Source organism: Lucilia sericata, unplaced genomic scaffold, assembly GCF_015586225.1.
Source record: "Lucilia sericata isolate MDLA Ls3-8-SP2 unplaced genomic scaffold, ASM1558622v1 Contig000402F_arrow, whole genome shotgun sequence".
NCBI classification, from domain to species: Eukaryota; Metazoa; Arthropoda; class Insecta; order Diptera; family Calliphoridae; genus Lucilia; species Lucilia sericata.
Window position 1 is genome coordinate 202,168 of NW_023994420.1, and position 24,420 is coordinate 226,587.

Here is a 24,420-nt window from a genome sequence, read left to right on the forward strand (position 1 = left end):
GATTTTGTACATGAAAAATAACTCACAAATAAAAAACATAATTAAATAAAAATGGACAAAAACGAACAAGAAATACACTGCACAGAAAAAATCCAAATTAGTTATGGTAAACGACTTGATTTAATTAATTGCCATAAACAAATTTTATGTTTCAGATTACTAAATTTTAGTTAAAAGCTAAGAATATATCGTCTTGATGGTACGGAAATTTGCGATTGGAAATTTTACTTTTCTGACTGAAATTTGTTCCTTTGAGTACTTAGAAAATGCTCACTGTAGCTCATTTCAAAATCATGTTTGCTTTTATAATTATTTCCAAAAATGTTTAAATAAAAAAAATCCAAAAATTTATTTAACTAAACATTTAGTTTGAGGAATTTTTAAAATTTTTTGCACATACTTTTAATTTGTTAGTACAATAAACCATATTTTGTTATTGTTACAAAAAATTTAGTTGTTAAATGTTGAAAAAAAAAAAAAAAACTACAAAGAATTTTAATTGTAGGAAACAAAAATTTCAAAGAATACTTATGTTTAACAATTAGGATGACTGTCGCGTGAAACGGGAGATATTTCAAAAGTATAACTTGATAACTTTAAAACCTAATAATTCTGTAACTTTATAACTTTACAACTTTATAACTTTATAACTTTATAACTTTATAACTTTATAACTTTATAATTTTATAACTTTATAACTTTATAACTTTATAAATTTATAACTTTATAACTTTATAACTTTATAGCTTTATATCTTTATAGCTTTATAGCTTTATAACTTTATAACTTTATAACTTTATAACATTATAACTTTATAACTTTATAGCTTTATAACTTTATAACTTTATAAATTTATAACTTTATAGCTTTATAACTTTATAAATTTGAAATCTTTATAACTTTTTCTTAAATTTTCGCGTTTATAATTCAAAACCCTCAACAAACTTTTTTAAAATCATATTATTTCTTGATGCAGCTCATAATCAAAAATGTAATTACTTTTAATAGAATTACAACAAGAAAATCTTATTAACACCCAAGACTAATCTAATTTCGTTAAAAAATCAGGGCCAGAGGTTTTAAATGACAAAACCACAAATGAAATTTCCTGGAAACTATTAAAAAAAAACTCTAAGAAAAAATAAAAGACATTTTGCCAGACACTTGAATTAATTAAGGAGAACAAAAATAACAACTAAAAACCACACTATCTTAATATGAAAAAAATGACACAAAGAAAGGAAATTAGTTTTTATGAATATTTAAATTAAAATTACACCAACACATTTTACACACATGTATGGAAAATCTCTTATGTATGTGTCACATTATTGTCTAGCAAATTTTTTAACGGTTTTTATATGTATAATATTTGTTTTTTTTTTTTTTCTCATTTTCCATCATTCAGTTTTCTTCTTTTTTTTTTTTGAGGTTCACGACCTCAGACACTGTTATTGTTTTCGTTTGGTTTCAATTCGTTTTGCTTTTCGTTTTAATTTAATATTCAGAATTTGCAACAACAATAAAAACAAAAGTAGAATTGCTAGATTTAATAAATATTTTTTGTTTAAGCAGAAAGACAAATATTTTAATTTACTTTGAAATTTAGCTTATAGTCTACAAAAATGTTCCTTTTTATTCTAAACAGGACATTTTTCCAAGAATCTAACGAATTTGTATACAAAGCAAAGAAAAGGAAACAACACACACACTTTTACAATCTCACAAATTTACTCTCATTTATAGCAAGAATAAAGGTTTAACATAGAAAACATAAATTCAATATAAAAGGAAAATGCCCAAAATAGAGAATGAAATTGTGAAATGAAAGTTTAAGAGAAAAGTTAGCGTATGAAGGATTTAAGAGTAATTTTTTTATGTTTCAACTTCAATTATGTTTTGAAGTCACAATAACAATTTAAACAAAAAAAATGTAAAACAAAATTACAATTTTCTTGTGAAAAAAAGGCGAAATTTTCTATATTATGTATATTTAAAGGGCTGGCACAGAAAAACAAAGGAAAACTATAATTCATTTAGAATATTTCCCTATACGAATATTAAACAAAATATTGCGTGTTTTAAGTTCAAAGACCATTTACAAAAAAAAGGGATAAATATAATTATTTTGCGGCAAAATTAATGTAGGTGAGTTAGAGAACAAAAAAAAAAAACACACCCTGATTATTAAAAAAAAGAATATTAATTATGATTAAAGAAATTTGTGGGATAAAAAATTCTGGAACCTTTAATTAACGAAATATTGGGAAACCAAAGCTAAGGGATGGCAGTGAAACGCAGTTAAAACAGCTAATACCAAAGTTAAAGCTCTTTAAGAGAGTTCTAAACAAAGTTATAAAGTTATAAAGTTATAATGTTATAATGTTATAAAGTTATAAAGTTATAAAGTTATAAAGTTATAAGTTATAAAGTTATAAAGTTATAAAGTTATAAAGTTATAAGTTATAAGTTATAAAGTTATAAAGTTATAAAGTTATAAAGTTATAAAGTTATAAAGTTATAAAGTTATAAAGTTATAAAGTTATAAAGTTATAAAGTTATAAAGTTATAAAGTTATAAAGTTATAAAGTTATAAAGTTATAGAGTTATAAAGTTATAAAGTTATAAAGTTATAAAGTTGTAAAGTTATAAAGTTATAAAGTTATAAAGTTATAAAGTTATAAAGTTATAAATTTATAAATTTATAAAGTTATAAAGATATAAAGTTATAAAGTCATAAAGTTATAAAGTTATAAAATTATAAAGTTATTAAATTGTGAAGTTATAAAAGCTTCAGAATTCTTGAAATCACTAATATCAAAGTTATAAAGTTATAAAGTTATAGAGTTATAAAGTTATAAAGTTATAAAGTTATAAAGTTATAAAGTTATAAAGTTATAAAGTTATAATGTTATAAAGTTATAAAGTTATAAAGTTACAAAGTTATAAAGTTATAAAATTATAAAGTTAAAAAGTTTTAAAGTTATTAAATTGTGAAGTTATAAAGCTTCAGAATTCTTCAAATCACTAATATTAAAGGGAATCATTACAATGCGAGGGTTACTGCTTGTGTTTTGAGATTTAAAATTTTTTTTGAATTAATACTAACTGATACCTTCTCAAAACATAAGTTGTAATCTTCCTATAGAATAGTTTTTATCTAGAATAATTTATTTTTAACCACTAGCAAAACCACATTAAGCGTCACAATTTACTGAATTGTTATTGTTTGTTTTATTATTGATTTATTTAAAATCCTTTTTTTTAATAAATTCAATTCACTTTTAAATAATAACAAAATGTAATTTATTTATTTAAGGTTACATTTTCCAATTTGTTGTCTAATAAATTTCATTTTCTAATTACAGGAAAATGTAATCAAGTTTGAAACCATAAAATTATTCGCCAAAAAAAGTTTATTGTTTATAACAAAAAAACATGTGTTTTCTATTTTTGTTGACTGTTTAATTATGTTTATAAATAGTTTAACAAATTTTTGTTATTGTTAAAAATGTATTATTTTATTAATTTGTTCTTCACCTTCATAGAAACATTTTGTAGCAGATTTGGAAATTGTTGTGATCAAATTTTCATTATTTGAACATAAACAATTTGTTCGAAAAAATGTGAGAGAAAGCGCAGGCACACACACCAAACTAATTAATAATATTAGACATTTTTGGTTAACGAGGGTCAACTTAAAAGTCCTAGGTCATTTTCAAAATCACTATCCAAGACTAAAGAAGAACCTAAGTAAAAAATTTAGAACATCTTCTCGATCATGTAACATCATCATTCTAGTTCAGTTCTAGTTCAGTTCTAGTTCAGTTCTAGTTCAGTTCTAGTTCAGTTCTAGTTCAGTTCTAGTTCAGTTCTAGTTCAGTTCTAGTTCAGTTCTAGTTCAGATCTAGTTCAGTTCTAGTTCAGTTCTAGTTCATTTCTATTTCAGTTCTAGTTTAGTTCTAGTTCAGTCCGAGTTCAGTTCTAGTTCAAGTTCAGTTCTAGTTCAGTTCTAGTTCAGTTCTAGTTCAGTTCTAGTTCAGTTCTAGTTCAGTTCTAGTTCAGTTCTAGTTCAGTTCTAGTTCAGTTCTAGTTCAATTCTAGTTCAGTTCTAGTTCAGTTCTAGTTCAGTTCTAGTTCAGTTCTAGTTCAGTTCTAGTTCAGTTCTAGTTCAGTTCTAGTTCAGTTCTAGTTCAGTTCTAGTTCAGTTCTAGTTCAGTTCTAGTTCAGTTCTAGTTCAGTTCTAGTTCAGTTCTAGTTCAGTTCTAGTTCAGTTCTAGTTCAGTTCTAGTTCAATTCTAGTTCAGTTCTAGTTCAGTTCTAGTTTAGTTCTAGATCAGTTCTAGTTCAGTTCTAGTTCAGTTTTAGTTCAGTTCTAGTTCAGTTCTAGTTCAGTTCTAGTTCTGTTCTAGTTCAGTTCTAGTTCAGTTCTCGTTCAGTTCTAGTTCAGTTCTAGTTCAGTTCTAGTTCAGTTCTAGTTCAGTTCTAGTTCAATTCTAGTTCAGTTCTAGTTCAGTTCTAGTTTAGTTCTAGATCAGTTCTAGTTCAGTTTTAGTTCAGTTCTAGTTCAGTTCTAGTTCAGTTCTAGTTCAGTTCTAGTTCTGTTCTAGTTCAGTTCTAGTTCAGTTCTAGTTCAGTTCTAGTTCAGTTCTAGTTCAGTTCTAGTTCAATTCTAGTTCAGTTCTAGTTCAGTTCTAGTTCAGTTCTAAAGAATTTGAACAAAAAGGTAAAAGGCATTGTCAATAAATTGTCCGTCCATCCGTGCGCCCAAACTTCATAAAAAAGCGAAGTTAGACATTTACGTATTTAAGAAGGACGGACATGATAGGGCCGGAACGAAGATGTTAGGGGAGTTGAAATTTTACAGTAATATTAATTAGTAATAAGATGGACTATTGTTCGTCCATGGTGATAAATAGTAGTTTTTCGAAAACTGAATTTTATGACTATTAACACTTGATGTGCTAGAAAACAATATTTGATCAATATTTCCAATGCTCTTTTGGCGTAGTCTCTGCTAAGAAACGAATCCACGATCTCCGGTCTGACAGACTAAAACACTAACTACTAACTTTTCGGAGGCAACGAAACTACTTAAAACGATACAATTTTTAACAAATCCTTTATAAGTGCAAGTTATTTCACCAACATTTTAAATTACTTTATCAGTCCACCTTCCTAAAAAATTTAAAATACATTTTTTTTTTTGTTTAATTTTTAAAGTAAACACACGAAAAATTATATTTTTTTAGATATATCTCACAGACAACAGATTTCTTTAAGATTATTATTGTTATTTTAAAACTTTTGTATTGAAACAATAATAAATTCATTTCCGTTTTAAAGAATTTAAAGATCTTTTTGGAAATTTTAAAAATTAAAAATTTTTTAACTTAAAAAAAGAAGAGAGTGAGAGAAAGGAAACCCATTAGGAAAAGAACACACACACACTAACAAAGTTGTAATAGCAACAAAATCATGTTGTTTTTTACTTTTTGCAAATTACAACACATACACTTATACACGTGTAGTTTAAGCTCACACACACACACTTTTGCATATGAAAAAAATTCTACCTTTAAAAAGTAGATTTTTCCTCTTTTCTATGATATTTTTCCACTTTTAAGCCTTTAATGGCTGCTGCAAAAATTTTCTTATTAGATTGTTTTTTTACTTTGCTTTTAAATTTTTATAATTATTGCCTTTTTTACTCTTTATTTTATTAATCTTATATTTTTACTTTTTTTGTTTTAAATTTTTTTTTCTGGCTTTTTATCAACTTTTTTCCTTTTTCTTCAAGTAAAATGATTTATTTTCATTTATTTCACTTGTTTTAATTTAAATTGGTGTTATTTAATTTACAAAAAACAGCATTGTAGAGATTATCACAATTTTTTTCCACAGAAATATTTTATTTATTTATAATTATTTTTTTAATTTTTCTATATTACGAGTACAAAAAACATGAACGAATAAACCGCCGTACGCTGCGTATAATAAACGCGAACTAAGTTTTGAGTTCATTGAAGGCGGGTATATGCGAAAAACAAAATACAAAAAAACGCATAATAATTTTTGCTATAAACAATCATGATAAAATACAATATAGAATGAATGAATATGAATGAAAACAAATTGAAAGAGAGCGAAAAAAGGCAGCGATTGTTTGCCTAAAGAAAAATGAACACAAACAAGAGAATCTTGCTAAACAAAAGAGTAACAAACTTTATTTATAACGTCCAGTGCTGCCAGGTGTATTGAGTTAAACTTTGTTAGGACTGCCAGATTATATAATTTATCAGACTTTCAAAAATTTATAACTTCAACATAAAATCGGTACAGCCAACCAGGACCCCAAGTCAATGCAAATCAATTCAGTCTGTAATAGTTTTCATAATGCCCCATTACTTCCCCTTTACTTATCCTAACCAGGTGGCAACTCTCTACTTCATGTGCTAGAAACAGTCCTCTCCCCCTCTCTTAAATTCTTTTTCATATTTTATCAGACTTTTGATAAGAGAATTGTAAGTTTCGCAAGTAAATACTGAATGTTTTTCAGCCATAAACTATGACGAAACCAACAACAATTACTTTATTGTTTTTTCATTAAATTTAAACAAATATTAGAAAGGAAAAACAAACAAAAACAAATAATTTAACATGTGCATTAACAAAAACAAAAAAACTTAAATCATTATAAAAGAAACAACAGAAGAAATAAAAATTTAAAGGGGAAAATCAAGAAAATATTTATTTAAAATATTTCTCACTATCAAAGACACATTTACTATAGAAAATTTCTCACAATCTGAAAACAATTTTCTATAGAAAATTTCTCACAATCTGAGAAACATTTTCTATAGAAAATTTTTCACAATCTGAGAAACATTTTCTATGGAAAATTCTGAGAAACATTTTCTATAGAAAATTTCTCTCAATCTGATAAACATTTTCTATAGAAAATTTCTCTCAATATGAGAAACTTTTTCTATAGAAAATTTCTCTCAATATGAGAAACTTTTTCTATAGAAAATTTCTCTCAATATGAGAAACTTTTTCTATAGAAAATTTCTCTCAATATGAGAAACTTTTTCTATAGAAAATTTCTCTCAATATGAGAAACTTTTTCTATAGAAAATTTCTCTCAATATGAGAAACTTTTTCTATAGAAAATTTCTCTCAATATGAGAAACTTTTTCTATAGAAAATTTCTCTCAATATGAGAAACTTTTTCTATAGAAAATTTCTCTCAATCTGAGAAACATTTTCTATAGAAAATTTCTTCCAATCTGAGAAACATTTTTTATAGAAAATTTCTCTCAATATGAGAAACATTTTCTATAGAAAATTTCTCTCAATATGAGAAACATTTTCTATAGAAAATTTCTCTCAATATGAGAAACATTTTCTATAGAAAATTTCTCTCAATATGAGAAACATTTTCTATAGAAAATTTCTCTCAATATGAGAAACATTTTCTATAGAAAATTTCTCTCAATATGAGAAACATTTTCTATAGAAAATTTCTCTCAATATGAGAAACATTTTCTATAGAAAATTTCTCTCAATATGAGAAACATTTTCTATAGAAAATTTCTCTCAATATGAGAAACATTTTCTATAGAAAATTTCTCTCAATATGAGAAACATTTTCTATAGAAAATTTCTCTCAATATGAGAAAAATTTTCAATAGAAAATTTCTCTCAATATGAGAAAAATTTTCTATAGAAAATTTCTCTCAATATGCGAAACATTTTCTATAGAAAATTTCTCTCAATATGAGAAACATTTTCTATGGAAACTTTCTCTCAATATGAGAAACATTTTCTATAGAAAATTTCTCTCAATATGAGAAACATTTTCTATAGAAAATTTCTCTCAATATGAGAAACATTTTCTATAGAAAATTTCTCTCAATATGAGAAACATTTTCTATAGAAAATTTCTCTCAATATGAGAAACATTTTCTATAGAAAATTTCTCTCAATATGAGAAACATTTTCTATAGAAAATTTCTCTCAATATGAGAAACATTTTCTATAGAAAATTTCTTCCAATCTGAGTACAATTTACTATAGAAAATTTCAGAAAAAAATTCTGAAAATCTGATCAGATTTTCTTCCTATATACCTTCCTAATTGTTTTTTTTTTTTTTTTTGTTGAATTGCAGTTTTCATTCATAAATTTGTTTTGGAGTCATTTTCAACAGCTAAATAAGAAAAGAGGAGACAACAATGAAAAACTTCTTTATTGGACGCTAAACAAGGGAACAAAAGAAATGTGTTGGAGACAACACAGGCTGACATGGCATGACTTTATTTTTTATTATTATTTCTTAAAAAAAAGCGAAAAAAGAAATTTGTGACAAATAGCAACAAAAACAAATAAGTGGAACAACATTTCTAATTCACATGTTGAATTAATAAAGCTAAACAGCAGCGGCAACAACAACATCAATCCAACAACAACCCCAACAATAATAATGATGAAGACAATAATAGAAAGTAGTAGAAATAGAAAAACTTAAGTCATAAAATATGAAAGAAAAATAAATGTCCTTTTCCAAATAGTCCTTAGAAATAAAAAACTAACACAGACAACCATCTGTTAAACAAGTATCCAACAGTTTTCATAGAAAAAAATTTACAACAAAAATTATTTCTTCTTACTTTAATGTTATTTGTTGTAATATAAAACTAATAAATTATAGAATAAATAAAAATATAAAAGAAAAAAATTAAAAAGAAAATGAAAGAAAAAAAAGCACTCACCATTATTATTGCTGATGGCAAATCGTTGCTGCAACTGTTGCGCCAACGCCTGATGATGCTGAGCCAGTGGTGTCAATGGCGGTGGTTGTTGTAATTGCTGTTGGTTGCCCAATTGATGAGGAGCCGATTGTGAATGTGGCACACCAACGCCACCGGATGTAGAATTTTCATTTGCGTTATTACCGGAAATTGTATTGTTGCTGTTATTATTGTTACTGTTATTGTTGTTGGCATTATTGCCACTGCCGTTATTCGTCTGTGAGTTTGAGGTTGAATTATTATTTTGTAAATTGGAGGCAGGATTATTAGAAGTTTGGCCACCACCACTACCACCTGAACCATTATGCATATTGTTGCCTTGAAATTGTATCGCTAACGCATTGTTAACTTGTTGTTGCTGCTGCTGCAGCTGTTGGGAAGAATTAATACTATTGCCAATGTTGCTACCACCGGTGGTAGCATTAAGCATGGAATTATTTTGGACGTTTGAGGAGTGTAACGTACCGTTGCCATTGTTGCTGGAATTATTAACGGCGTTCGAATTGTTGTAATATGATTCCTCACCTAAATAAGAGATATAAAGAGATAAAAATAAACAAATAAAAACAAAACAAATAATAATAAGCTTTTTATATGATTTTAGCAGCAAAAGCTTTTGTGGTGGAAAGTCTGTTTTTATAAGAGCTTTTGTGGGAAAAAGCTATTATTGTTGTTAGAGAAAACTTTGGTTAGAGCGACATCTGCGGTAATTTAGGAGAATGTTAAATGGGAAAGTATTCCAAAGCAAATAATTATAATAAATAATAATAAATTTCTATAGGAAAATCAACTAAGATTATTAAAAGAAATGGTACTCAGATTCTGAAAAATTTTCTATAGAAAATGATTGTCAGATTATATGGTCTAGACTGTAGAATAAACCATAATTCAAAATTTGTACTAGACAAGAGTATATTACAGTACAGACTTTAGACTAGAAATTGTACAGAAAATGCACTAGACTATATACTTTACAATATAGTAGTCTATATCCCAGACTATAGAAAAGACTTTAGTCCAGACTATGCACTAGACTTAGTTCATAGTCAAGACCATAGACTATAGTCAAGACTATTGACTATGGTCAAGACTCTAGACTATAGTTCAGACTATAGACTATAGTCCAGACTACAGACTGCAGTCCAGACTATATACTATAGTCCAGACCATAGGCTATAGTCCAGACTATAGACTATAGTCCGGACTATATACTATACAATATAGTAGACTATATTGTATAGTATATATAGATAGACTAGACATTAGTCCAGATTATAGACTAGACTTTAGTCCAGACTATACACTAGACTTTAGTTCACAGTCAAGACCATAGACTATAGTCAAGACTATTGACTATGGTCAAGACTATAGACTAGACTTTAGTCCAGACTATGCACTAGACTTTAGTCCAGACTATGCACTAGACTTTAGTCCAGACTATGCACTAGACTTTATTTCATAGTCAAGACCATAGACTATAGTCAAAAGTATTGACCATGGTCAAGACTACAGACTATAGTCCAGACTATAGGCTATAGTCCAGACTATAGACTATAGTCCAGATTATAGACTATAGTTCAGACTATATAATATAGTCCTGACTACAGACTTTAGTCCAGACTATAGTCTATAGTTCAGACTATAGACTATAGTCCAGACTATATTATAGTCCAGACTATAGACTATAGTCCAGACTATAGACTATAGTCCAGATTATAGACTATAGTCCAGACAATAGACTATAGTCCAGACTATAGACTATAGTCCAGACTATAGTCCAGACTATAGTCCAGACTATATAACATAGTCCAGACTACGGACTGTAGTCCAGACTATAGACTATAGTCCCGACTACAGACTATAGTCCAGACTATAGACTATAGTGCAGACTATAGACTATAGTCTAGACTATAGTCCAGACTATAAACTATAGTCCAGACTATAGACTATAGTCCAGACCATAGACTATAGTCCAGGCTATAGACCATAGTCCAGACTATAGACTAGAGTACAGGCTATAGTCCATACTATAGACCATACTATAGACAATAGTTCAGACAATAGACTGTAGTCCAGACAATAGACTGCAGTCCAGACGATAGACTGTAGTCTAGACAATAGACTGTAGTCCAGACTATAGACTATAGACCATAGTCCAGCCTATAGACTAGAGTACAGGCTATGGTCCATACTATAGACCATACTATAGACAATAGTTCAAACAATAAACTATAGTCCAGGCAATAGACTGTAGTCCAGACGATAGACTGTAGTCCAGACAATAGACTGTACTACAGACTATAGTCCATACTATAGACTATAGTCCAGCCTATAGACTATAGTCCAGAGTATAGACTATAGTTCAGACTATAGACTATAGTTCAGACTATAGTCCAGACTATAGACTATAGTCCAGACTATAGACTATAGTCAATACTATTGACTATAGTCAAGACTATAGTCCAGACTATAGACTGTATTCAAGACTGTAGACTGTATTCAAGACTATAGTCCATACTATAGACTATAGTCAAGACTATAGACTATAGTCCAGACTATAAACTAAAGTCAAGACTATAGTCCAGACTATAAACTGTCCAGACTAGAGTACAGACCATAGACTAGAATCCAGACTATAGACTGTAGTCCACACTGTAGACTATAGTCCAGGCTGTAGAGTATAGGCCAGGCTGTAGACTATAGTCCAGACTATATACTGAAATCCAGACTATGTAGATTGCTGTCCAGACTATATACTATAGACCAGACTATATACTTTAGTCCAGACTATAGACTATATCCAGGATATAGATTATAGTCCAGGTTATAGAATATAGTCCAGACTATATACTGCAGTCCAGACTATATAGAGTATAGTACAGACTATAGACTACATTCCAGACTATGGACTAGTGCCCAGACAATAGACTATACTCCAGGCGAAAGACTATCGTCCAGTGTATAGACTAGATACCAGACAATTGACCAGACTATAGTCCAGTTTATAGACTGAACAATAGTAAGTATAGACTATATATCCAGACCACAGACTAAACTATAGTCCAGACTATAGACTAAAGAATAGTCCAGACTATAGACTAGATTATAGTCTAGGCTATAGACTAGACATTAGTCCATACTAAAAACTATAGACTATAGTTCACACTATAGACCAAACTAAAGACCATACTACAGACTAGTATATTATCCAGACTATAGTCTATATAGTTTTTCTTTAAACCCCTTACTTTTAGTTCGACAATAACTCAATATTTAATGATATGACCATAATAGTGATTACAGGTATTCATTCAAACCTTAACCATCTAAACAGTAAAACTATTAACTGTGGTCAGTTACTCTTACTCCCATCGCAAGTAACATGGATGGACAAACAGACAGTTGTTGAGCTCATTTGAAATTCTACTCAAGTGGTAAAAATAATTATTGGTTGGCAATGACAAAGACACAACGTAAACAAAATGACGACATGGAATAAAGAGTCTTCTTGCGAAAGTCAGTCCGTCCGTCCGTCCGTTTAGCTGTCTCTATATGTTTATGATTTTTCCAATGATTGTACGATTTTTAATAATTTGTTTAGTTAATCTTGTCTGTATTGCTTTAATCATGTTTCGACTTGTGATTTTCTTTATTCCAGAGAAATATTCGTACTTGTCTTTAGTAGAAGAAAGAAAAAAAGTGGAAAGAATTGACAGACATAATATTTACAGAATACATCAAGCATACATAATTACAGAAAATATTTTATAATTTTCAATAAACGTGAATAAGTATACAAGAGACAAATTAAAATAATATGAGAATGTAAGAGAGTTTAAAGTTGCAAAAATACATAAAAATATTTATTTAGTATTCAATACAGATATATGAAAATTAAGTATTAGGGGGAGGTAAAAGTTTTTGATCTCAAACATAAAAGTAAAGTATTTCGTTTTGAACATAATTTTATTAGACTTCCTTTATGATTTTTAAAATTTTCCCCTGTTAGGCCATATATTTTTATTTACACCTAATATTATGTCCATCTCAAAAGTGCGCATCTTTTATTAAACCTCAACATTTAGTTGTAATGAAACTTTTCTTGCTGCAAATACTGCATGCACAGTTTTGTTTGTACCTGTATCTTTTATTGATTGATACAGCAATTTGTACAGTTTAATCTTTCGACATGTCTCTTTCAACAAATTAATCGGTGAATGATTTTAAGAAAGTTTAAGTCGTATGGTTTGATTGAAAGGTTGAAATGTTAGTAAATCAAATGCAACAAAGTATTAAGTAGGATTTTGGAAATACGAGGATTTCCAAATCGTTTGTTATTTGTAAAATACTTTCTTTAGATGTCAAAACGTTCACGGAAGTAATCCTACTAGATCAATCTTGGGATATTGTATGTTAACTCACCTGGTTCTTGTATATTCCCCAGCGGACTTTCCGGTAAAAGTATACCTTTTTGAACAAGTTCTTCTCGATTGGCACGTACAGATATTTTGCGTTCAAGGGCTAAAATAAAAATTTATATATGATTATAAGTTATATGGGGCCACAGCATTGCTAGAACTATCCACGTTTGGTACTAAACCTCTCACTTTCTTAGAGAAGTTTTATAAACAAAATTTCCTACTTACACTTTGAGGCTGCTTCGAATTTTTCGCTTTTCTTTTTCCGCCGCCATTTCCAGGGTTTAAAGAAACGCCCCAAAGCGCTTAATTTGCTTTTGCGTTCCAAAGGTGGTGTGCGTGTGCCAGAACCTAAACTATTTGTACGCAAAGCAGCACCATTTTGTTTTTTAGCTAAAAAGAGAAAGAGAGAGAGAAAAGAATATTAATAAACAAATTAATAGAATTAATTAAATTTTCTTCTTAAGGTTAAATGTTCTATAATAAGATGCAAAACTTTTCATACAAATTTTTTTCAAAAAAGCAGAAAATTGATATAGAAGAGTGTGTTTAAAATCTGAGAAATTCTATATACAAAACTGTACTCAAAGTGTGAAAAAATGTCTATAGAAAATGGTACTCAGATTGTGAGAAATTTTCTATAGAAAATGGTACTCAGATTGTGAGAAATTTTCTATAGAAAATGTTTCACAAATTGTGAGAAATTTTCTATAGAAAATGTTTCACAAATTGTGAGAAATTTTCTATAGAAAATGTTTCACAAATTGTGAGAAATTTTCTATAGAAAATGTTTCACAAATTGTGAGAAATTTTCTATAGAAAATGTTTCACAAATTGTGAGAAATTTTCTATAGAAAATGTTTCACAAATTGTGAGAAATTTTCTATAGAAAATGTTTCACAAATTGTGAGAAATTTTCTATAGAAAATGTTTCACAAATTGTGAGAAATTTTCTATAGAAAATGTTTCACAAATTGTGAGAAATTTTCTATAGAAAATGTTTCACAAATTGTGAGAAATTTTCTATAGAAAATGTTTCTCAGATTCTGAGAAATTTTCTATAGAAAATATTTCTCAGATTGTGAGAAATTTTCTATAGAAAATGTTTCTCAGATTGTGAGAAATTTTCTATAGAAAATGTTTCTCAGATTGTGAGAAATTTTCTATAGAAAATGTTTCTCAGATTGTGAGAAATTTTCTATAGAAAATGTTTCTCAGATTGTGAGAAATTTTCTATAGAAAATGTTTCTCAGATTGTGAGAAATTTTCTATAGAAAATGTTTCTCAGATTGTGAGAAATTTTCTATAGAAAATTGTTCTCAGATTGTGAGAAATTTTGTATAGAAAATTGTAAGAAATGTTTTATGGAAAATTGTACTCAGATTCTTTTCGGATTTTCAGAAATTTCTTATAGGAAATTGTTGTTAGATTTGGCGTTTTAGAAAAACTTCTTTGACTGCCTTAAGGTATGTTATACATTTTCAATTTAGAAAACCCAAAAAATATATTATTAAACATCTTTATTTAATTATAAATAAAAGGAAATCTATAAACGTCATATATCAAAGCCTAATATAGCCTAGTTCACACAAAAATCACTTTTAATTTGTATTTAAGTCATAAATCCTGTTTTAATAGGAAATAAATGTTAAACACACTCATTTAAAAAGCTATTAATTTTTTAATCATTTAAATTTTACTTTCATTCAATCGCTTAACAACCAACCAACAACTAACAAGCAATATCATCATATCATCAGCTGCAAACAGCAGCATCCTAATTATCATCATCATAATCTTTTCGAATCACTTTTGTTTTTTTTTTTTATTATCAACGTCATATCTTGTGTGTTTAAACACTCACTTCCTGTTTGGTCATATTTAAACGTTTTGATGAACAATTTTTTTTATCTCGTTGTTTAAATAACTTTAAGTGTATTTTTATTTGGACTTGTTTTCGTTGTGCACAAACAAATGCAATAAATGTTTTCATATTTTCTTTTTTACAATCATACATATTTGTATGTATATGAAGCTGGAATACTTTGTAAAAGGCGTTTTGTTTTAATAACACACTGACTGAAGAAGATGTGCTTAACTGCCTACAGTAGTTAGTGGATTTTTTTTAAAAAAGATTTAAGTTGTAATAAAAAAAGTTTCAAAGTGGAAACAGGTACTGCCACCACTAAATACACTGACAGTGAATCATTAGCCAGTGACTTGATTTGCTTGGAAAAACATGAACACGATTTTTCTCCATTTAGAGTTGGTTTAACGCTTTTGTTTTTGTAAAATTTAATACAGTAGCAGTTAAAAGTGACAGACAGACGGACAGTTATATTTTGTGTGTATGTGTGTGTGTGTAGAAAAACTTGTAGTATTTAGTAATTATTGTGGTAGTAAATTTTATAGTAAAATGGAAAATTGCTGTGAAAAAAACTAGCGGAGTTTTCATGAGGTAATAATTTGTTGAAAAGAAGTCATAAATAAACTATAGACATAATAGAGCAGTGGGAAAACTGTTGGCAGTGTATAATTACTAAAATAGTGAATCTTTTTCTTAATAAAAGAACTTTGAAAGAAATTTATATTAAACAATTTTCAATCAAAATTTTCTATAGAGAATGTATCTCAGCTTATGAGAAATTTTCTATAGAAAATGTGTCTCAGATTGTAAGAAATTTTCTATAGCAAATGTGTATCAGATTGTAAGAAATTTTCTATAGAAAATTATTCTCAGAGTGTGAGAAATTTTCTACAGAAAATAGTGAGAAATTTTCTATAGAAAATGTTTCTCAGATAGTGAGAAATTTTCTATACAAAATGTTTCTCAGATTCTGAGAAATCTTCTATAGAAAATTTGTCTCAGATAACGAAAAATTTTCTATAGAAAATGTTTCTCAGATTCTGAGAAATTTTCTGAGAAATTTTCTCAGATTGTTCTCATTTTTCTCACAAATTGTTCTCATTTTGTGAGAAATTTTCAATAGAAAATAGTTCTCATTTTGTGAGAAATTTTCTATAGAAAATAGTTCTCATTTTGTGAGAAATTTTCTATAGAAAATAGTTCTCATTTTGTGAGAAATTTTCTATAGAAAATAGTTCTCATTTTGTGAGAAATTTTCTATAGAAAATAGTTCTCATTTTGTGAGAAATTTTCTATAGAAAATTGTTCTCATTTTGTGAGAAATTTTCTATAGAAAATTGTTCTCATTTTGTGAGAAATTTTCTATAGAAAATTGTTCTCATTTTGTGAGAAATTTTCTATAGAAAATTGTTCTCATTTTGTGAGAAATTTTCTATAGAAAATAGTTCTCATTTTGTGAGAAATTTTCTATAGAAAATAGTTCTCATTTTGTGAGAAATTTTCTATAGAAAATAGTTCTCATTTTGTGACAAAATTTTCTATAGAAAATAGTTCTCATTTTGTGAGAAATTTTCTATAGAAAATCGTTCTCATTTTGTGAGAAATTTTCTATAGAAAATTTTTCTCATTTTGTAAGAAATTTTCTATAGAAAATTTTTCTCATTTTGTAAGAAATTTTCTATAGAAAATTGTTCTCATTTTTTCTGAAATTTTCTATGGAAGGTTGTGCTACGATTGTGAGAAATTTTTATAATTTTCATTTTCATTAATTGTGAGAAAATTTTTCTCAGATTTTTTTCTGCCTTGAATTTATATACAAAAAAATCGTCAACAAATTTACATAGAGAGACATGCAAGTTTTATAGGTTTTTGTTAAGTAACTTTTTATATGCATTTTTGTTGTTGTTGATTTTTTCTTTAACTTGTTAGACTTTTGTAATCAAGGTAGTTTTAACAAATTTTGCGGTATTTATCGTATGAAATTGTTTAAGAAAAACAAACAAATAAAATCGTCGTAAAAAGTAAACAAATGTTATGAGAAAAACTCATTAAGTGCAAAATATTACTTGGAGACATTCATGCTTAAACGAGGGTTATTAAGGGAATTTCGTCTAGCAAATAATGTCGCCTTTGTTTTTCTCTAGAATTCAAGTTTAAATCTCGTTTTCTTAAGAAAAACTAAAAGCAAATAATCATTATTTTATATGAAAATTTATGGTGACTGGTAAATACAATGGCTTAAAGTGAGCGAGGAGGGTAGGACAAATTTGAATTTGCCATGAATGCAATTGCATTGCAGTTTATCATAATGCGCAGTGGTTAAGTAATTAAAAAAAGATTAAAATTTAACAATTTATGTGGTGTTTTTGGAAAAGTATTTGTTATAAAATTTCTTATAAAACAACCCATAGTGCATTTTGTTTAGAAATTTTCTACTTAAGAGAAAATTTGCAAACAATTTAAAGACTTTGTTTAGTTAATTTTCAGTTTATTAAAAGCATTATTTGGTTATTTCCTACCCCCTTTGGGAAGCTGTTGAGCTTTGCACATTTTCTCGATTAGAGTAGATTAAAATGCCAAAAACAACAAAAGTATTTTAAATGCTGCAACACTAAACATTGCTCCACTGGGATGTGTGTTCCATTGCATGTTTGGTTATTTAAAATTTCCATGGCTTGTGAATTTAATTGTGAATTTATGCGAAAGTGTCACGTGAATGTGGTGGCAATTTAGTGGTTTGGAACAATAAATTTCTGGGTGCAAAAAAAAAAAACAAAACCTGAACGGTTTATAGAATTAACAGCTAATGAAAATTTATGTTGGCAAAGAGAAAGAAAAACAATTAATAAATTTATTTTAGTTTATCATAGACAAAGTTGTTTAGAAAAAAAAATATTTTTTTTATTTGTGGCAAATTAACTAGAGAATGAATTAAATGACACAGTGGCAACTGGTGTATGAAAAATTATAAGATATTTTATAGTTAATGAGCAAAAAAGTCAAAAATTTGACAAGAAAATATTTTGTATGTAAAAGAACTGAACAACTGTGTAACAAACCATTTATTAGAAAGCAGCAGTCATTGTCAAAGTTTCAGCAACAGGTGTTAAAATCATAGTAAATACAATTTAAGCTTTAAAGTTAATATTCTTAAAACTATCAACATTAAACTACACAAAAATTTTTGTGAGTTGGGCAAACTTGGTTTTAAGGAAATTGCGAAAATCTATAAAAAGTTTAGATTTTATATAAGCAGATGGACGGACAGTATAGGACCCAGCAAAAACTTACATTGAAAAGTAATACGTTAAATGCATAAATGGATCAAAAAGAGATTTTTCCATTAAATAGATATTGTAATTTCTTTATAATGGAAATTCTTTAACAATTAAGAATATTTGTTTAAAATTTGAGGTTTCCAGATCCTATCATCTAGAGTCTCTCTTGTCCGTCTGTCCAAAATCTTTAAACAAGTATTTTAGAAGTAATGAACGCCTTAATGGTTCCGTAACCACTGTTATAACAATAAAAAATTATACTTAATATATTTTTGATCATTATAGATAATTTCTGACGAATAACTGCTTTCCAGGGTGTGTTTTTTATCATGTCTGTCTATCCATTCGTCCAAAAAAAAAAACTATGCCATATCTGCTTGTAGCGCAGCGAGGCTTAACTCATCCGGAAGTTGGAAATCAAGAACATTTGGACACGCTAAGATTTTAAGTCAATTACCTCCAATCTTGAACCAATCATCTGATTATATTACCCCACACACGGATTATGATACTGTTTTCAAAGTCAGAGTTCTTCCAGGATCGAGTGGTGTAGGGGTAACCTACCGAGCGAATGTACCACCAGAAACTTTACAGATGGTTCTAAAATGAACTGTGATGTTGGTTCTGATGTCTTCTGTTATGAATTATATCTCACCGTCTTCCCGATAATGTCAGCTTGTAGGGTACTACATGAGCTCAGTATTCGAGGCAGCATAGGAATATTTGTCGATAGTCAAGCAGCACATCTCTCATTAAATTATTATACTATCACTTCCCTATTAGTTAGACATGCAAGAAAGATCTGTCAAGGCTGGGTCGCCTGTTAAGGTCCCTGATCATAGTACTATTATGGAAATCAACCGGCTTGAGATGAGCTTGCCAGAACGGGGTCTGCTATTGATATCTCCAACGTCGTTCCAGTAGCAACCCCGTTAGATTTTATCAAGAGTAGTATCCTCAGATTCTATCTTCAAAAGGCTGAAAATAGGTGGAATAACCTAGATACATGTAAAGGGGCCAAGATATTGTGGCCCTCCTTAAATGAGAAACGCACAAGCAGTAATAACAGGGCACTGGGTGCTAGGCAAACATGCAAGTCGGCTGGGCTACTCTTCAATGAATAATGTCGCATTTGTAAAGACAGAGAAAAGGAAGAAACGATCTTCAATCTTCACAACCGTGTCCTCGGCAGTTACTTCATATCTAGCCTTGGTGAGATATCTGAATTTTTCAATGCTACAGGCTGGATCTAATACTATACAATACCACATCTGACGAGTGGAGTGATCCGTTCAAAACGGAGTCTCTTCGACTTTACTAGACTGTTCGCGCGCAGTGAACTATCCCATTTATCAGCCAACCAAATACGATGCATAAATTGATCAAAAAGATCTTACCGATTTTGTAATTTTTTTACATCGAGCATTTCTTAAGCAACTGAGAATTTTTGTATAAAAATTTCTCCTTTCCAGATAATTTCAATAAGACCCTAACTTGTCTTTCCATCCATAATCTTTCAACAAAAATTTTAAAAAGAAAAAACGAAGGTGATATATGGAACCTGGTTATTTAAAGCCGATAATGTCTGTCTGTCCATACGTTCAAAAAAAAAATCAAGTTAAAGACGATGGAGACATAAATTGATTAAAAAAATCTTACGATTTAACCGATTTTATAAATTTTTTACACCAAACATGTGTTAAACAACTGAGAATTTTTGTATAAAAATTTCTGCTTTCCAGATAATGTCATTAAGACTATAACTTGTCCGTCAGTCCATAATCTTTTAACGAGTATTTTAGAAGGAAAAGACGAACCCCTGCTTCGTATGATATATGGAAACTGGTATGGTTTTTTACTTAACATAGTTTTGATCATCATAGAAAACGTTTGCACAGTTTCTTCTTCCCTGGTCCTGCCGATATTGTCTGCCTGTCCGTTCAAAGACTATAACTTGTCCGTCCATACGTCCTTCCAAATTCTAAAACGAAGACTGTTAAATAGGAAAGACGAAAGCCAGTTTATAGATTTTATACTCATAATTTTTGGTTAACCAATTGGGGACCATTTGCAATACCAAAAATTTTTGGACCCAACAACATATTTGTGGGAAAATTTAAGCTGTCCAGATTTTGCCCTTTGCCCTAACATGTCCGTCCGCCGTTTGCTTTTTAAAAACGTCTTCTTGATCCATTTCGGTGATGTTATAGATGAAAGACACCCAAATAGGTCCAAAATTTTATTTAAACATAAATCGAATGAGCTTAACTTCTATGCCCAAGATTTTTGATATAAACAAAATATTTGTGCTCAATTTAAGCTTTCTAGGCGTTGCTGTTTAGGCACCCTCTTGTCCGTCCTTCTTCTTATACAAAATCAATATAAACTTATTTATGATCGAAACTGAAATTCAAAATGTCTACATTAAGTATCTATAAACAACGTAGTGTAATGTGGGCTAATTACTAGCAATCTAACTCTTATAGGGTTTAAAACTATCTTGTCCGTCCTTCTGCTTATTAAAACTTAAAAAAAAATAATTATTAAACAAAACTTTGAAAATTATAACTAAATATTTTAATTAAATTTTTAAGATGCCTACGTTACTTAGAATCCTTTCCAAACATTTGGAAATATATGCAGAAAAACTTGTTTAAAAGTTAATCAAAAGTTTGTATTTAAAATTTATAACAATTTCAAATGAAATTTATTTATAAAATTAAACTAACCGTGAGTTTTCATTTAATACTGGTAATTTTTTTGTTTTTTTTTTTTTTCAAATATTTGTTAAATTTTAACAAACATAAAAAGTCAGCATGATGTCTGCATATAAAATATGTTCATAGTAACAATTTAGAAAAGACAGCAGCAATAACAAAAAAAAAAAGAAGCAAAACTCTAAAAGATGGCATGTCCAAAAAGAATTTGTACAACTCAAGCGCATGTGCTAAAAATTGCCGGTTTTTAAAGTGATTATTATGGCAAAAAGATACCAAAAACATTACAATAAATACTATATAATAAAGTTAACAGTGGAACCTACATTAAACCTACTATACAGGCGTGACAATGAAATTACTAATACACCTATAACATTTAGAAAGTATTATATTTTAGTTAGATTACAGTTTTTTAATATATTTTTTGTAATAATCTTTTTATTTAGTTTCCACTGTTTAAAGCTGTCTATTTCAACAAAATGTCGAAATTGTTTGGTTGAATTGTTATCAGAATTGATACTTAACAAGTGGCTTAATGTCAGTAAGTAAACGAATGTTTGCACATGTATTGTGCTAGCTACTACATACTAACTTCTGCCACCAATCAACTGTGGCATCTACATAAGAAAAAAACAAAACTAAAATGTACACAAAACAATTCTGAAATAAATGAAAAGCAGCAATTCAACAGCAACTATATACAGATAAAAAAGTAAAAAACTTTAAATGCCAAAATAAAAGAACACTACAAGACGGCTTAGATGAATCTTATATAGACTCCATTAACTGCATATCTCAGCAGTTCAAGTAATTGTATTAATTTTTGGAATATCAGAAGTGTTAACTGTAATAAGCTTCAAATTTCAAATTATTCCTGTTTATAGTCAATATTGTCCGTCCATCTGATCATTCAAAATCAATTTTATGATTTTAAGAGGAAAGACGGACTGTTAAATTGAGAGATATTTTTCAGTTCGACTAAATTTTAATCAGAAGACAAATATTTCTTATAAATTTCTTCCTTCTAAGTCCAGTCGTTTAGACTTCAACATGTCCTTCCATCCATCAGTTCTGTGATGGTCGAATTTCATCTTTCGCGAGTCTATTTTGTCCCTCCATCCGTCTGTTCAAATAAAGCGCAATACGATTGATGCTTAAGTTGATCTAAAAGTTCTTTCAATTCAACTAATTATGTAAATTTATGACGTTTAGACTCTATCTTGCCCGTCCATCCAAAGATTTTGCATTCATTGCCATCATCCCAACTGAACCTTACGACCTGACGGACATTCTGGCTTTCCTTTAGAACAGAAACGCTCATTTATCTTTTCATGATTGGAAGGTAGTGAAGGTAAAGACGACTGTAGTCTTTAAAAAGAAGTACTACGGAAGTACTACTGTTGCGATAGCATCACTCTCCGTATCTACCGCAGTGACGGCAAACGCAGCGCCGCTACCTCTAGTGGTAAACTGAAGACTTCGCCTAAGGACGAAACCACCGCCGACGATCCCACTGATTAAGAAAACATGCAGAAATCCCAGTCGACCACAGGTCAAGTGGGTGATCCCTTTGGCGGTCTGAATATGGCACAGAATGTCAATAGCTCTCTGGACATTTATCCTGAAGGTGATTCAGACTTAGGAGAGGACGAAGGTAACTTAGATTAACCTCCAAAGCAGCATCCGCTAAACTGCTCCTACGTATGGCTAAAAAAGAAAGGAGCTAATCCCTGTCCGGGAGTCGAGGATGCATCAAATGCTATTAGCTGCTGTATGCTAATTGTTGAGGTAATATTAAACCATTTAAACATCTTCATCTTGTCTAATTACAGCCAGCATCTGGCTACCAAGTAGCTATATGGCGCATGATCATGGCGACCAACATTCAAACAACGCGATCGGAAGTCTAATGCGCGAAGCTGACAGGCGACACATTTCGTTCCTCATGTGCGACAAAGCAAATGCTCACCACTCTCTGGATTCTATATCTCTTCAAGATTCTCTACATGAAAAAATATCGTAAATTTAACTAAGGTTTCACAAAGGAGGTACTGAATATCACGGTAAGTGCATCCATATTAATCTTATTAATTTCAGCGGCAGGGAATCTTAAAAATTGTATTGTTTTCCAATGTTTTAATGTGTTACAAACGTATGTTCTATATCAATATATGCTCATCTTTATTGTAGGGAATACAGACAAACTTCAGATACATTCACATTAAAAACAGCTGTGGTCAGTTACAAACTCAAAAACAAGAAGAACGAAAAAAAAACTCAACTGCACACAGAGAATTAAAGTAAAACTCTGTCTCAGCCAGAGGCTGAATGACCAAAAAAAAAAAAGAACATAAAGAAGACAAAGTACTTTGTTTAAAAAGGCAGGGTTGGAAAATTGTTTATAATAACTCATTAAAAAAAACAAAATTCATAATCAATTGCTATACAACTTTTTAAAATCATAAATTTATTAACAATTTTTTAATTTTAATTTCATACTTTCAACATATTGTATCAATGATAACCATCCCTGTTCTTTACAGCTGCACTTACTTACAAATTGCTACCAAACTCTCTCAAACATAAATTTAACAAAAAATATATATACTTGACTTGCATTGACTACTGTTTTCTTTGAAGCCCCAGTGTGTGTTCGAATGGAAGTATGTAAATATGTTTGCTCATTCATTCGTGTATGTCACCCCGTATGATTGTTTTCATTGCGAATACGAGTCTACTATTATGTATACGTCTTAGTGTCATTGTTACTCTTACTATAGTTGTTTCTGTTGTTGCCGCTCTGTTTCTATTTTGTTAATGTTGTTGATCTCTTTTAGTTACGCTGTGGCACCCATTCAAACATTTTGAAGACAAAAGGTCTATAGTCTGGTATATAGTCTAGTCTATAGTCTAGTCTATAGTCATAGTCTAGTCTATAGTCTAGTCTATAGTCTAGTCTATAGTCTAGTCTATAGTCTAGTCTATAGTCTAGTCTATAGTCTAGTCTATAGACTAGTCTATAGTCTAGTCTATAGTCTAGTCTATAGTCTAGTCTATAGTCTAGTCTATAGTCTAGTCTATAGTCTAGTCTATAGTCTAGTCTATAGTCTAGTCTAGTCTAGTCTATAGTCTAGTCTATAGTCTAGTCTATAGTCTAGTCTATAGTCTAGTCTATAGTCTAGTCTATAGTCTAGTCTATAGTCTAGTCTATAGTCTAGTCTATAGTCTAGTCTATAGTCTAGTCTATAGTCTAGTCTATAGTCTAGGCTATAGTCTAGTCTAGTCTATAGTCTAGTCTATAGTCTAGTCTATAGTCTAGTCTATAG

General features: G+C 29.3%; 1 protein-coding gene across 2 annotated transcripts in view; it reads right to left on the minus strand.

Moving 5' to 3' along the window:
- LOC119604547 (myb-like protein I) overlaps nt 1–24,420 on the minus strand; it is a 178,182-nt gene that overhangs the window by 104,227 nt on the left and 49,535 nt on the right. For both annotated transcript variants that reach the window (XM_037957223.1, XM_037957222.1), the window contains exons 2-4: nt 13,458–13,622; nt 13,234–13,332; nt 8,773–9,336 (exon numbers count right to left, since the gene is read on the minus strand). In XM_037957223.1, the coding sequence (XP_037813151.1) occupies nt 8,773–9,336; nt 13,234–13,332; nt 13,458–13,622 (828 nt within the window). The remainder of the gene's footprint in view (nt 1–8,772; nt 9,337–13,233; nt 13,333–13,457; nt 13,623–24,420) is intronic.